The 16,113-nt window shown below is 37.8% G+C and overlaps 1 protein-coding gene across 1 annotated transcript in view; it reads left to right on the top strand.

Moving 5' to 3' along the window:
* Positions 1 to 13,459, top strand: part of IFI16 (interferon, gamma-inducible protein 16) — a 47,054-nt gene extending 33,595 nt beyond the window's left edge. Inside the window, exons 7-9 of the mRNA XM_010846843.1 lie at positions 3,801 to 4,217; positions 5,817 to 6,008; positions 13,159 to 13,459. Coding sequence (XP_010845145.1) covers positions 3,801 to 4,217; positions 5,817 to 6,008; positions 13,159 to 13,197 — 648 coding nt within the window. The 3' untranslated portion in view covers positions 13,198 to 13,459. The remainder of the gene's footprint in view (positions 1 to 3,800; positions 4,218 to 5,816; positions 6,009 to 13,158) is intronic.
* The last annotated feature ends 2,654 nt before the right edge of the window (positions 13,460 to 16,113 follow it).

Here is a 16,113-nt window from a genome sequence, read left to right as displayed (position 1 = left end):
TCCCTGAGGTGGCCTAAGCCACCAACTTAAAATACCATCTTTAGTGAAAGACAGTAGAAAGAAAAGTGTGGGAGGTCAGTTATAAGAAAGTTACCAGGAAAATCAGGGTAAACAAGGATAATGTTTGTTATGCAGGTTTAAGTCAGTTTCTAGTCTACTGATAATATTCTCCCAAGGTTTAGAGTCCGCCTTCTCTTCCTGGTACACAGAAACAGACACGCTTAGAAATGGAAATTTAATTTATAAATACAAATTTCCCTTACAAAAAGGCATCTTCCTCTCTGGTTTTAGAGGTGTTTTATAAAAATAATCAGTTTAAGATAATCTTGTACCAAGGAAACATATTTTGGGGTGGCTGATTTTGTTACTCTTCAAAATGTCCTTTATCCAGGACATTTCCACATTCAGAAAATTCATGAGATTCTTCCAGTGACTGTCTTATTAGTCCTTTTTCAATATAACACTGCTTTCCTGAAGAAGGACTGTCTAATTTTGGTCTTTAAATTGTCACATCTACTGGAGTGTATAGGAGGCAGTGTTCAAAATCATTCCAAAGAAAAAGAAATGCAAGAAAACAAAGTGGTTGCCTGAGGAGGCTTTACAACTAGCTGAGGGAAGAAGAGAAGTGAAGGGCAAGGGAGAAAGGGAAAGATATACGCAACTGGTTGAAGAGTTCTGGAGAATAGCAAGGAGAGATAAGAAGGCCTTTTAAAATCAACAATGCAAAGAAATAGTGGGAAAAAATGGAATGGGAGAGACTAGAGATCTCCTCAAGAAAATTCAAGATATCAAGGAAATATTTCATGCAAGAATGGGCACAATAAGGGACAGGAAGGATAAGGACCTAACAGAAGCAGAAGAGATTAAGAAGAGGTAGTAAGAATACACAGAAGAACTACACAAGAAAGATCTTAATGACCCAGATAACCATGATGGTATGGTCATTCACCTAGAGCCAGACATCCTGAAATATGAAGTCAATTGGGCCTTAGGAAGCATGCTACAAACAAAGCTAGTAGAGGTGACAGAATTCCAGCTAAGCTATTTAAAATCCTAAAAGATGATGCTGTTAAAGTGCTGCACTCAATATGTTAGCAAATTTGGAAAACATAGCAGTGGCCACAGGGCTGGAAAAGTTCAGTTTTCATCCCAATTCCAAAGAAGGGCAATTCCAAAGAATGCTCAAACTACCATACAATTGCAGTCACTTCACATGTTAGCACAGTTATGCTCCAAATCCTTTAAGCTAGGTTTCAACTGTACATGAACTGAGAAATTCTAGATGTAGAAGCTGGGTTTCAAAGAGGCAGAGGAACCAGAGATCAAATTGTCAACATTCTTTGTATCATGGAAAAAGCAAGGGAATTCCAAAAAAAATATCTAATTCTGGTTCATTGACAATGCTAAAGATTTTGACTGGATCACAACAAACTGTGGAAAATTCTAAAGAGGTGGGAATACCATACCACTTTGCCTGTCTCCTGAGAAACCTGTATGTAGGTCCAGAAGCAACGGTTTTTATAGAACTGGACATGAAACAACTAATGGGTTCAAAATTGGGAAAAGAGTATAACAAGACTGTATCCTGTCACCCTGCTTATTAACTTCTGTGCAGAGTGCATCATGCTAAATGCCAGGCTGGTTGAAGCACAAGCTGGAATTAAAATTGCCCAGAACAATATCAACAGCCTCAGATGTGCAGATGATACCACTCTAATGGCAGAAATTGAAGAGGAAAGATCCTCTTGATGAGGGTGAAAGAGGAGAGTGAAAAATCTGGCTTAAAACTCAACATTCATAAAACTAAGATCACGGCATCCAATCCCATCACTTCATGGGAAATAGAAGGGGAAAAAAATAGAAGAAATGACAGAATTTATTTTCTCGGGCTCTAAAACCACTGTGGATGGTGACTGCTACCATGAAATACACTTGTTCACTGGAAGGAAAGCTATGAGAAACCCAGACACTGAATTAAGAAGCAGAGACATCACTTTGCTGCCAAAGATCAAAGCTATAATTTTTCCAGTAGTCATGTATGGATATGAGAGTTGGATCATAAAGCAGGCTGAGTGTCAAAGAATTGATGCTTTTGAATTGTGGTGCTAGAGATCTTCAGAGTCCCTTGGACAGGAAGAAGATCAAACCAGTCAATCCTAAAGAAAATCAACCCTGAATATTCACTGGAAGGACTGTTGCTGAAGCAGAAGCTCCAATATTTTGACCATTTGGTGCAAAGAGCTGACCCATTGGAAAAGACTCTGATGCTGGGAAAGATTGAAGGCAAAGGATAAGGTGGTGGCTGAGGAAGAGATGGTTAGATAACATCACCAACTCAGTGGACATCAGTTCAGTCACTCAGTCATGTCTGACTCTTTGCGACCCCATGAATCGCAGCATGCCAGGCCTGCATTTGAGCAAACTCCAGGAGGTAGTGAAGGACAGTGGAGCCTGGATGCTGCAGTCCACTGGGTTGCAAAGAGTCGAACGTGACTTAGTGCCTAAATACCAACAGGGATGACATCAGTGGATTCTAACTGGAGCCATTCTCTACTCTCAGTGCTACTGATGCAGAAAACTCAACTTCTCTGTTCACCTGTGCTGAACCAAATCTCAGAGACAGAATTTTGGGTGACGTAGAAAAAGATAGCTTTATTGCTTTGCCAGGCAAAGGGGGACACAGTGGGCTAATGCCCTCAAACCCATATGTCTCAACTTGAGGAAGACAGTGACAAGTTTTATAGTAAAAGAAGGCATGATAAGCTCATGGACATTCCTCTAATGGGTTGGTGATGAGCTAAGTAGGAGTCAGCACCAACAACCTTCAAGTCCAGCTGGTCTGGGATCTACATGCTTGTAGGCAGCATATCATTGTTAATCATTAATTAACTTCTCCCATCTGGAGGAGGATTCAGTGTCTTCAAAATAGATTAAAGATATTTTTGTTTGTATCCTTTGATGGGGAAACAGGATCTTGCCCCAAGGCTACTCTTGACTCTTTCTTCTTGGTCTCCCATTCACTTCCTTCCTCAATTAACAGTTGTTTGAACTCAGGGAAGGTCATGGAGGTTGAATGAAGGCTGCTTCCTATAGTCAAAGAAATGGGGGACACAAAAGCCTTGTGCCCAGGAGCCCCTCAAGGCCTGCATAGTATCACTATTTCATCATTGAAATGAAGTTGCTCAGTCGTGTCCAACTCTTTGCGACCCCATGGACTGTAGCCTATCAGGCTCCTCCGTCCATGGGATTTTCCAGGCAAGAGTGCTGGAGTGGATTGCCATTTCCTTCTCTAGAGGATCTTCCCGACCCAGGAATCGAACCCCGGTCTCCCGCATTGCAGGCAGATGCTTTACCGTCTGAGCCTTTGTATCTTAATTCGTGCACTAAAATAAGTTAATGGGATAACTTAAGACAATTTTTTTCATTCTTATCTCTACTAGGAATCACTACACAGCAACATTGCTACTGTCTACTGCCTCTGTACTCTACATAGCTTTTCTTGGGGAAAAAAATACTTTTTCTTTTGAGCTAACACTTTTTAAAGAAAAATATTCTTCCTACCACACTCATAAAACAATGGAAAAAAAAAAAGAGAGAAATCACCAATTAAATCTTCTCCATTATTCCATTCGTTTATTTATACCATGTTAGTGACCTTTGTCTTTTTTTTTTTCCTCAAGCTCTACCTGATTATGTTCTTTATTGAGGTTCAACATTAAGCCATAGATGGTTTTCATTAGGGAATGAAACTGCATTCCTTTTCTTAATTGTGCCTGTTTTTGGTGTGTACTTCTAAGTAGAAACCAAGATTGAAGTCTGTACCTAAAGAAGCTTCCAGAGAGGAGGGCTTCCAGAGGGGCCCCAAAGAAGTGATGGTGCTGAAGGCAACGGAACCATTTACATATGATGTCATAGGAGGCAAGAGGATGTTTCATGCCACAGTGGCTACTGAAAGTCAGTTCTTCCAAGTGAAGATTTTTAATGCTGCCCTGAAGGAGAAGTTCATCCCCAATAAAGCCATTGCCATATCAGATTATATTGGCCGCAATGGGTTCCTGGAAGTGTTCAATGTCATATCTGTGTCTGATGTTAAGCCTGACCGAAAGATGGAGATCTCTAAAAGCCTAATTCAAAAGGCAAAGGCAACTCCTAAAATCAGTCATCTTTATCTGCAAGACCTAGGAACATTTGTGAATGGGGTTTTTGTGGTGCATAAGGTAAGTCCACATCATTGTTTTGTAATATTTCTTTTGCAATCCCAGAATTCAAGTCTTAACTGCCAAATGAATATAGTTAACTTCATAAATATAGGAACTCAAAGCCCTTCTGACCAGGGATAGTTGGGTGCAGTCTTTCATTTCAGAATATAGGGCTGATAATTTCTTAACATTCTTCTTGCCATAACAACATGCAAGTTTTTAAGAAAGTGATTCACCAGAAATCATAGTATTTTATGAGCTGTACTGATCCATTCACAGCCATCCTGTGCAGAATTTATGTTTATATTTATCTATTAACATATTATTAACATGTTAACACAGAGAGAACACTCCTTTCAGTGACAGTTTAAGTTAATTTGTGAATAAAGAATTGTTCTTTCAAGCTTGGATTTCAACTGTGACAAACAAGATGAGAAATCAATAGACTGCTTTGCCCTAGAATCTGCTCTTATCAACAATTAGCTAAGATTCTGATCATCTGAACTGTACAGTATTCTCACATCTTCACATTCTTTCATCAAAAAATTGTTGAGCCAAAAATTTTAGCATTAAGATGAGAAATATGGGTATTGAAAAAATGTGAGAAACCAAGTCATTTCATTTTAAAATTTATTATATGGACAATAAAAGGTAGAATTTAGGTGAATTCTTAGAATCAGAGTAGGTATTTTAGTCCCAACACTTCATAGAAATACTAAACTTAGCTGACCTAACTTTTATGTGAAGTATGTTTCATATTCCATTATATATGTCTTCTAGGGTGGCTTTTTACTTATACCCTGTTTTTTGTGCACTCTATTATAAAGAATGTGCATACATGAGCATTAGCAGAATTGATGAGTAAAGTAAGTGACATAGAAACTAGAACAATGGAACGAGATGATCTAGAGTCAAGATTTGGGCAGATTAGGGAAGAATGAATAGATACAGAAGATAGAGGAAAGAATTACGTATTGAAATAACATCAACTGAAGGAGGAGTTTTAGCAATCTTTTTTAGACTCATCATAAGACAGGAATAGCCTTTCTTCTCTGTTCTTCGTCGTGAAGTCGCTCAGTCGTGTCCAACTCTTTGCGACCCCCATGAACTGTAGCCTATCAGTCTCCTCTGTCCATGGGATTTTCCAGGCAAGAGTGCTGGAGTGGATTGCTATTTCCTTCTCCAGGGGATCTTCCTGACCCAGGAATCGAACCCGGGTCTCCCGCATTGCAGGCAGACCCTTTACCGTCTGAGCCACCAGGGAAGCCAGGGAAATCCAAAAAAGCCTCTGATCCTTATCAGACCACATCACATCTAAGTTCCTTAAGAAACCTCAGCTATTCTTAGATGGAAGCAGCAAAAATTAGGGAAGTAATCCCTTTTTCTAGAATGACCCAGCACACAAACACCTAAAGGAAGAAAAGATAGAGAATTTATATGGGAGGATAAACTGAACAAGATATCTTACACTGTTTGATACCTGTAATACTAGACCTCCAGCTAGTATTAACTGTTCTGAGAGAAAAGTTTCCACTAACACTCTTGATTTTTCAAAGTTTTCAAAGCGGTAATTCCTGATCCAGTTCTCAAAAGATGAATGCTAATTTTCTTTTGCAGAAATCGGTATATAATGAATTCATATATTATGAAATAAAAGATGATACAGGAGTGATGGAAGTCGTGGTTTATGGACAGCGACTAACCAGTGTCAACTGTGACGAGGGTGACAGACTTACACTTGTGTGCTTTGAATTGGGAGAAAGTGGGCATAAGAGGCAGCTGAGATCTGTAATTCATAGTTTCATCAAGGTGAGATCTTCTGGTGGGTCATCATTGTTCCAAAGTAGAAGTCTTTAAGAAAACTATACTGCTGCTATTACACAGAGAGTCTAGCAGGTGAAATAACTAACCCTTGTCATTTAGTGTGTGTGAAGTTCCTTTTCTTCATTCTTATTTTTAAGGATATTTTAAAATGTAGGTTAGTTTAAAGTGTACAGCAAAGGGATTCAGTTACATACACACACACATATATTTATATATTGTATTCACACACACACACACACATATATATATTCATTTTAGATTCTTTTCCATTAGAGGTTATTATACAAAATCAAGTATAATTCTCTGAGCTATACAGTAGGTCCTTGTTGTTTACCTATTTTATATATTGTAATGTGTATATGTTAATCCCAAACTCCTAATTTATTTTCCCTCCCCCCACCACTATCCCCTTTGGTAACCATAAATTTTTTTCTGTGTCTGTCAGTCTTTTCCTGTTTGGTAAGTTCATTTGTATCTTTCTTTTTTTTTTATTTTTTAGAATTCACATGTAAGTGATATCATATGATATTTGTCCTTTGTCTGACTTACTTCACTCAGTATGACAATCACTAGGTTCATCCATGTTACTGCAAATGGCATTATTTTATTCTTTTTATGGCTAAGTAGCATTCCATTGTTACCCTATTCATTCATCTGTCAATGGGAGTATAGGTTACTTTCATGTCTTGGTATTGTAAATAGTGCTGCTATGAACATTGGGCTACATGTGTCTCTTCAAATTAGTTTTCTCCAGATATTTGCCCAGGAGTGTGATTGTAGGTAACTCTATTTTTAGTTTTTTTAAGGAACCTCCATACTGTTCTCCAGAGTGGATGCACCAATTTATGTTCACTCCAACAGTGTAAGAGGGTTTCTTTTTCTCCACATCCTCTCCAGCATTTGTTAAAGACTTTTTAGTGATTGCCATTCTGACTGGTGTGAGGTGACAGTCATTGTATTTTTGGTTTTCATTTCTCCAATGGTAAACAATATTGAGCATTTTTTCATGAGTCTGTTTTCCGTCTATATGTCTTCTTTAGAGAAATGCCTATTTAGTCCTCTGCTCATGTCTTGATTGGGTTTGTTTTTTGATATTAAGCTGTATGAGCTGTTTCTATATTTTGTAAATTAATCCCTGTTGTTAGCATCCATTGCAAACACTTTATCCCAGTCTGTGGGTTGTCTTTTTGTTTTATTTATGGTTTCCTTTGCTATGCAAAATCTTTTAAATTTAATTAGGTCTCATTTGGTTATTTTTGTTTTTATTTCGGTTACTCTTGGGGACTGATCCAAAAAATATTGCTTCAACTTACTTCAAAGACCGTTCTGCCTATATTTCTGATAGGAGTTTTAGTGTATCCAGACTTACATTTAAGTCCTTAATCCATCCTGAGCTTAATTTTTAATGGTGTTAGAGAATGTTCTGGTTTGATTCTTTTAGACATACCTATCAAGTTTTCCCATCACCACTTACTGAAGAAACTATCTTTTCTCCATTGTATTTTTTTGCCTTGTTTGTCATCAATTAATTGGCCATAAATGTGTAGGCTTCTTTCTGGGCTTTCTAGCCTGTGCCATTGATCTATATGCCTTTTTTTTCTGTGTGTGGCAGTACCATACTATTCTGATGACTATAGCTTTGTAGTATTGTCTGTAGTCAGGGAGCATGATTTGTCCAGCTCCATTTTTATTTCTCAAGATCATTTTGGCTATTTGTGTTTTTTTGTGGTTTTATGCAAATTACAAACTTTTTGGAGTTCTATAAAAAATGCTACTGGTAATTTGATAGGGATTGCATTAAATCTATACATTGCCTTAGGTAATATAGTCATTTGAACAATATTGATTCTTCTAATCCAAGAACATGGTATATCTTTCCATCTGTTTGTGTCATCTTCAGTTTCTTTCATTAACATCTATTAATTTTCATTTAAGGATATTTTTAATCATATTAAAGAGAGAAACTTCAGAAAGTCTATCAAAAGCTATATCTAAGCTAAATATTATAAAGTTGTTTGAATTTTCAGATCAGGTGGATTAATTATTAAATTTTGACTTTTTAAGGCAAATTTATTTTGAATACTGGTTATACAATTTGCTAGTTGACTAATAACTTAAATGCTAGAAACTTCTGATTCATCATCTATAAAATGGAGGAAATATCTTTTATCTCAGAGGATAGTTACTTGCCCATTTCAGATCTATTAATAAATGATCAAGGATGCCTCTGAGCCTTTCAGAACACAAAGTTACCTGCCTTTGGTGAGATACATATGCTGGTCAACAACAGAGGTAATTGGTCCTACAGGACAAATTCCATGGTTTTTGTCAAACTCACACATCCATTCAAATCTTTGAATACTAGCAAAGGCTACTATGGGCATACTTTGCTTTATTATACTTCATTTTCTTGTGCTTCATAGATTTTTGCTTTTTCTTTGGTTTATTGTACAAATAAAGGATTTATAGCAATCCTATGTAGAGCAAGTCTCCTGGAGTTGTTTTTCCAAAACATTTTTCACTTTGAGTGTCTGTGTCATATTTGGCAATTTTCCCAATATTTCAAGCTTTTTCTTGAATTCTTGTATTTATCATTTTGATCTGGGGTTAGTGATCTTTGATGTTACTATTGAAATCATTTTGGAGTGCCATGAACTGCACACTTGTATGAGACGGGGAATTTCTTTGATAAATGTTATGTGTGTTCTGACTGCTCCACTGATGGATAGTTCCCCCATTTCTCTCCCTCTCCTTGGTCTCCCAATTCCCTAAGGCAAAACAATGTTGAAATTGGGCCATTTAATTACTCTATAGAAGCTGCTAAGTGTTCAAGTTAAAGGAAGTGTTATACATGTCTCACATTAAATCAAAAACTAGAAATGATTAAGCTCAGTGAGAAAGGAAAAAAAAAAGCTGTCAAAAGTTAGGCTTCTTGTAACAAATAGACAAGTTGTGAATGTAAAAATTTTTTTAAAGAAATTAAAAATGTTATGCCAGTGAACCTATGAATGATAAGACAACAAAACAACCTTACTGTTGACATGGAAAATTTTTGTGGTCTGGATGGAAATCATTCTTAGGGAAAAGCCCTAACATTTAAATACCATGAAGGCTGAGAGACATGAGAAATCTGCAGAAGGAAAGTTTGGAGCTAGCAGAAATTGATTCATTAGGTTTAAGGAAAGAAGCCATCTCTAACATAAATGTACAAGATGAAGCAGCAAGTGTTGCGTCTATAGAAGCTGCAGCAGGTTATCCAGAAGACCTAGCAGAGATGATTGATAATGATTGTTACACTCCACAACAGATTTTCAATGAAGATGAATCAGCCTTATATTGTAAGAAGGTATCATCTAGGATTTTCACAGATAGAGAAGAGAAGTTAGTGCCTGGCTTAAAAGCTTCAAAGGACAGGCTGACTCTACTGTTATGGGCTAATGGAGCTGGTGACTAAGTTGAAGCCAATGCTCACTGACCATTCTGAAAATCTTAGGGTCCTTAAGAATGCTAAATCTTTTCTGCTTTTGCTCTTATAAATGGCACAATAAAGCCTGGATGACAGTACATCTGTTTACAACATGTTTTACTGAATATTTTAAGTCCACTGCTGAGACCTACTGTTTAGAAAAAGAAAAAAAAAAAGATTCCTTTTTAAAATATTACTGCTCATTGACAATGCACCTGATCACCCAAGATGTCCTATGGAGATATAGGAAGAAATTAATGTTGTTATCATGCTAACATAACATCCATTCTGCATCCCATGGATTATGATTTAAGAAATACATTTCACCAGGCTATAACTGCAGTAGATATGATTCTTCTGATGGATCTAGGCAAAGTCAAATAAAAACCTTTTGGAAAGGATTCAGCATTCTAGATGTCATTAAGAACATTCATATTTCATGGGAAGAGATCAAAATACCAAGATGAATAAGCATTTGAAGGAAATTAATTCCATCCCTCATGGATGATTTTGAAAGGTTCATGACTTCAGTGAAGGAAGTAATGGCAGATGTGGTAGAAAATGAACTAGAATTAGAAGTGGAGCAAGAAGATGTTACTGAATTGCTGGACTTTGATGATAACTTTTGGAGAAGGAAATGGCAACCCACTCCAGTGTTCTTGCCTGGAGAATCCCATGGACGGAGAAGGCTGGTAGGCTGCAGTCCATGGGGTTGCACAGAGTTGGACACGACTGAAGCGACTTGGTGGCGGCGGATGATAACTTTAATAGATGTGGTGTTGCTTCTTGTTGTTCTTGTTCAGTCATTAAGTCATGCCAAATTCTTTGTGACCCAATGGACTGCAGCACACCAGGCCTCATTCTCCTTCTCCCAGAGTTTCCTCAAATTCATATCCATTGACTTGGTTATGCTATCTAACCATCTCTGGGTGAACAAATAAAAGAGCTTCTTGAAATGTCATCTACTCCTGAGGATGATGCTGTGAATATTGTTGAAACAACAAAGGATTTAGAATGTTATACAAACTTAATTGATAAAACAGTGCCAGGGTTTGAGAAGTTTGGCTCTAATTTTGGAAAAAAGTTATACTATGGCTATTGTTGGTGAGAAAAGAAAATTTCTTCTACTCTTCTAAGTTCTTTAGACTGGTATAAGAATTAAAATGAGATAGATTAACAAGAGAAATGCAAACAAAAGTTTAATAACATGTGTACATGGAGAGGACACATGTCATACTTGCTTGCTCCCTGGAAGAAAAGTTACGACAACCTAGACAGCATATAAAAAAACGGAGACGTTACTTTGCCAGCAAAGGTCTGTATAGTCAAAGCTATGATTTTTCCAATAATCATGTATGGATGTGAGAGTTGGACCATAAAGAAAGTTGAGTGCCAAAGAATTGACGTCTTTGAACTGTGGTTTGGAGAACACTCTTGAGAGTCCCTTGGACAGCAAGAGATCAAACCAGATAATCCTAAAGGAAATCAGTCCTGAATTGGAAGGACTGATGCTGAAGCTGAAGCTCCAATACTTTGGCCACCTGATATGAAGAACTGACCCTGATGCTGGGAAAGATGGGAGGCAGGAGGGGAGGGTTATGACAGAGGATTATATAGTTGGATGGCATCACCGACTCGATGGACATGAGTTTGAGAAATCTCCAGGAGTTGGTGATGGACAGGGAAGCCTGCGTTGCAGTCCTTGGGTTCACAGAGAGTCAGATGCAACCGAGCAACTGGACTGATTCATGAGAGACCCAGAAAAAATGAATAGCTCACCAAAATGGCTGAAACCCTCAATTTAAATACATTTTCAGTTAAATACTATAGCAGTTAATGATAAAAGAGAATGTCAGGGGTAGTTGTTTGAGACCTCCACTGGGGAGAAAGGCAATTCACATGGAGATGGAAAAACAAATGTTATAGTAAACAAATGTTTGCTGGACATCCAGAGAAGATGGGACAGAGAGTGAACTCTACTCTATGGGCCCTGCAAAGTTTCCTCTACCACACTTAGCCCATATTCTTTGCAGATACCTCTTATGAGACCTTTATTCTGGAAACAGCCTCTTTAACTAAATTCTTTAGGTAGCTAAGTTCAGTTTAGTTCAGTTACTCAGTCATGTCTGACTCTTTGAGACCCCATGGACTGCAGCACGCCAGGCCTCCCTGTCCATCGCCACCTCCCAGAGTTTACACAAACTCATGTCCATTGAGTCAGTGATGCCATCCAATCATCTCATCCTCTGTCATTCCGTTCTCCTCCTGCCTTCAATCTTTCCCAGCATCAGGGTCTTTTCAAATGAGTCAGTTCTTCACATCAGGTGGCCAAAGTATTGGAGCTTCAGCTTCAACATCAGTCCTTCCAGTGAATATTCAGGATTGATTTCCTTTAGGATGGACTGATTGGATCTCCTTGAAGTCCAAGGGACTCTCAAGAGTCTTCTCCAACACCACAGTTCAAAAGCATCAATTCTTTGGTGCTCAGCTTTCATTATAGTCCGACTCTCACATCCATATATGACTACTGGAAAAACCGTATCTTTGAATACACAGACTTTTGTTAACAAAGTAATGTCCCTGCTTTTAAATATGCTTTCTAGGTTGGTCATAACTTTCCTTCCCAGGAGCAAGCATCTTTTAGGTACTAAAGGGGATGTGAAAAGAAAGATTTCCAGAGGCTTCTGTTTCTTAAAAAATAATCAATATAAGTTAATCCTCATGCCTGAAAGACATCTTTTGGGGGTGATAAATTTCCTCTACACTATCAAACAGCATTGCATACTACAGACAGATTTTCCATGAAAGGAAATGTCAATCATTCCAACAAAATCCATCATTGTCTTATTTAAGAAATTGCCACCACTAACCCAAGCTTCAGCAAACATCAGCTTCATCAGTTGGCAGCCATCAATATCCAGGCAAGATCCTCCTCCAGAAAAAAAAAAAAAGAAAAAATTATGACTCACTGAAAATTCAGATGACAGTTAATGTTTTTTAGTAATAAAGTATTTTTTGATTCAGTTATGTACATTGATGCTCTTGCACAGTTAATAGACTGCAGTATAGTGTTGTATAAACATAACTTTTATATGTACTGGGAAAGCAAAAAAAAAAAGAAAATATGTGTCATTTTATTGCAATATTCTCCTTGTCACAGTGGTCTGGAACTGAACCCATATTATCTCTGAGGTGTGCCTGTACTGGAATGCAAACAGATCAGATACAAAGGCTGACATATCCAAGCACTCAGAAATGCACATCCTTTTTAGTCTTGCCAGTTCTTAGGCTCTCAATGAGACATCCCAATCTTTCCTTCACAGCATGGCACCAGGAATACCTTTTGCCCATTCCTTCCACCTTTCCTCCCAGTAAGAACTTTCCCTTCAACTCTTGGCCTTGAGTATAATTCCTTCTTCTTTTCTCTTGTTCTCCAAAACTCCTGCCTGTCCACATGCACTTATGCTGGGTATGAGTGCCTATCTCATCTGAGGGTTCCAACAAAGAACTAGGGGTGGTGGCTCAAAAGATGGGAATTCACTAAATAAGCTAGGTGAGAGTCGGAGAAGGGCCTCTTAGGTGGGAAGAGGAAAAGGGATGTGACAGTGTGAATGAAGGGAGAAATGTATAATCAGGTTCATCTCGTTGTTTATCTTTTTCTTCTTCAAGGTCACCAAGGTCAAGCAAAGAACAACCACACAATCCTGATTCATACATGGAAACCTGCTCAGAGCTGTTCTTCTAAAAACCTGGATGTCATTAATATTGATGTTTATGGCACTAAGATACAATTAAAGGAAAAATGTATATATAGACACACATATAGTGTACTTTATTAGCCATTACTTCTTAGGAATGAAAAGCTTTTCATTTTTTTAATACTTTTCTGTAACATCTCAATGTCCCATTTTGCATCTATAACTTTTATAACTTGGAAAAAATAATAAATATTATATTTTTCTTTTCTGAAGGTGTGTATCCCTAGGAGTTGATTTGCTGCTTAAAAGGAAATAGTCATCTGTGGCCTGAAAATCAGATAGAGACACCTAAGCCTCAAGCAATATTTGAATTTATACTTTGGGTGTGATCTTTACAGGATATAACTCTGGTCAAGAATGAACAGGCTGAGCAAGCTGTGCTCAAAGAACCCAGGAGGAAGGCAGATAAACTGAAATTCCATCTGTCCTTCAATTGCCAACCCCCATCCTAGGGTGGAGTTGCTTTAGTCTAAAACAATGTTATCTTTTCAGAATTGATCTCCTGGAGGGGCCATAATTGGGTAATTTGTGTACCAAATAAGGCAGCTTTTGGCTATTTGCCTGAAGTCACTAGTACATTTTGAAAGTAACTGTAGCCCCTCTGATGTGAAATAACTGGTTCCACTTATTTATTCAGGTACCAACAGCTCAGTAGTTCTCCAGTTATACTTCATGGTCCGCACATGTGTGGATCCTATGAAAAAGTTGCTCCAGGCAAAGACCTGGATTAGGCAAACACTGAAGAATAATTAATTTACAGAACAGTGACTTCCCTGGTGGCTCAGAGGGTAAGCATCTGCCTACAATGTGGGAGACCCGGGGTTCAATCTCTGGGTTGGGAAGATTTCCTGGAGAAGGAAATGGCAACCCACTCCAGTATTCTTGCCTGGAAAATCCCGTAGATGGGGGAGCCTAGTAGGCTACAGTCCATGGGGTCGCAGAGTCAGACACGACTGAGTGACTTCACTTTCACAGTGGCAGAAAGTAACTAACACTGATTTAACAGTGTGTTCTTTCACATTTATTTTTTTGAAGTACAGTTGATTTATAATGTTAATTTCTGCTGTACAGCACACTGATTCAGTTATACATAATATATAAATAATGTATTCTTTTTTGTATTATTTAATAAACCACTATGGTTTATTACAGGATATTGAGTATAGTTTTCTTAGAGTGTTATTTGTTGATCCCACATTTGGTACTTGATATTTTGCAATTAGTTTGTATCACTTAATCTTATACCAGCTCTAGAGGGTTGATAGGATTCTTTTTTTTTTAAACTTTTCTAATAAGAAAAATAAGAGACAGAATGGCAAGATCATGTTTTTAATGATTAGAACAGTTCCATCATAAAAATAATTTCCCCCATGCCACTTTATTGTTGATGCTTTCTCTAATCCAAGCTCCTGGAAACCACTGATATAGTTTTTTATTTGTATTTTTAGTTATTTTATAATAGGAGGGAAATTGCTTTCAATGCTGTGCTGGATTCTGTGTACAACAACTCGAGTCAGTAATAATTATACATAGCCCCTTCCCTCATCCCAACTGTCTAGGTCATCAAGAAGCACCATCTGGGCTCCTTGTATTATACAGCAGCTTCCCAGAGCTATCTGTTTTACACTTAATACTGTATATATTCGATGCTACTTTCTCAATTCATTCCACCCGCTCCTTCTCCTGTTGTGTCCATAAGTCCATTCTCTGCTTCCGTGTCTCCATTCCTTCCCTGAAAGTAGGTTCATCAGTACTACTTTCCTAGATTTTGAAAACAAAAAACAAATACATATTAATGCATATGTAGGGAATCTAGAAAAGCTTAAAGTGGAAGTCGCTCAGTTCTGTCTAACTCTTTGTGACCCCATGGACTATATAGTCCGTGGAGTTCTCCAGGCCAGAATACTGGAGTGGGTAGCCTTTCCTTTCTCCAGGGGATCTTCCCAACCCAGAGATTGAGCCTAGGTCTCCTGCATTGCAGGCAGATTCTTTACCAGCTGAGCCACCAGGAAAGCCCAAGATTACTGGAGCGGGTAGCCTACCCCTTCCCCAGTGAATCTTCCCAACCCAGGAATTGAACCAGGGCCTCCTGCTTTGCAGGTGGATTCTTTACCAACTGAATTATCAGGGAAGGCCCTCTTAACTTAAACTTTCTCATTTTCCAAAGTTTCCTAAGATGGAATTTAAAATGGGTTTAGCATTTTGAGTCTGGCTGTTTTTACTTTGTATAGTGTAGTTGTGTGTATTGGTTTTTTCCTTTTTATTGCTGTGTGGACTTTTATTTAACGTGTGGACTCACTGAAGTTTATCCATTCCCCAAGTGAGGAATGATTGGATTGTTGACACTTTCGCATAGTTACAAATAAAACTGAGGCCAATACTCACATGCAGATTTTTGTGTGAACCTATGTTATCATTCAATGAATAAAACTTTTGGGGTGACATTGTTGGTTTATATGGTAAATGTATTTCAAGTATGTAAGAAATTGCCAAACTGTTTTCTAAGATGACTATAAATTTTTCATTCCCTGGAGCAATCTGTGGGAGTTTCAGCTGCTCTGCATCCACCTCAGAATTTAGCATTGTAGGTGAATGTTAATTTAAAAAAACAAACAAAACTGTCCAACTCTTTTGCAAAGCAGTGTACCATTTAATGTTCCTGCTACCATTGTATGACAGTCTTAACTTCCCCTTATCCTTATCTGTCACTGGTACGGTCAGTCTTTTAAAATTTTAGTCGTTCTAATTTCTGCATAGTGGTGTCTTACTGTAGTTCTAATTTGCATTTCTCTAAAGATAAATTAGTTTGAGCATCTTTTTATGTGTTTATTTGCCACCTGTGTATCTTTTTTTTTTTTTTTTTCTC

Source organism: Bison bison, unplaced genomic scaffold (assembly GCF_000754665.1).
Source record: "Bison bison bison isolate TAMUID 2011002044 unplaced genomic scaffold, Bison_UMD1.0 scf7180017864240, whole genome shotgun sequence".
Lineage (NCBI taxonomy): Eukaryota > Metazoa > Chordata > Mammalia > Artiodactyla > Bovidae > Bison > Bison bison.
The sequence above is the reverse complement of the archived record's forward strand: the minus strand, read 5'-3'. Positions and strand labels throughout refer to the sequence as shown.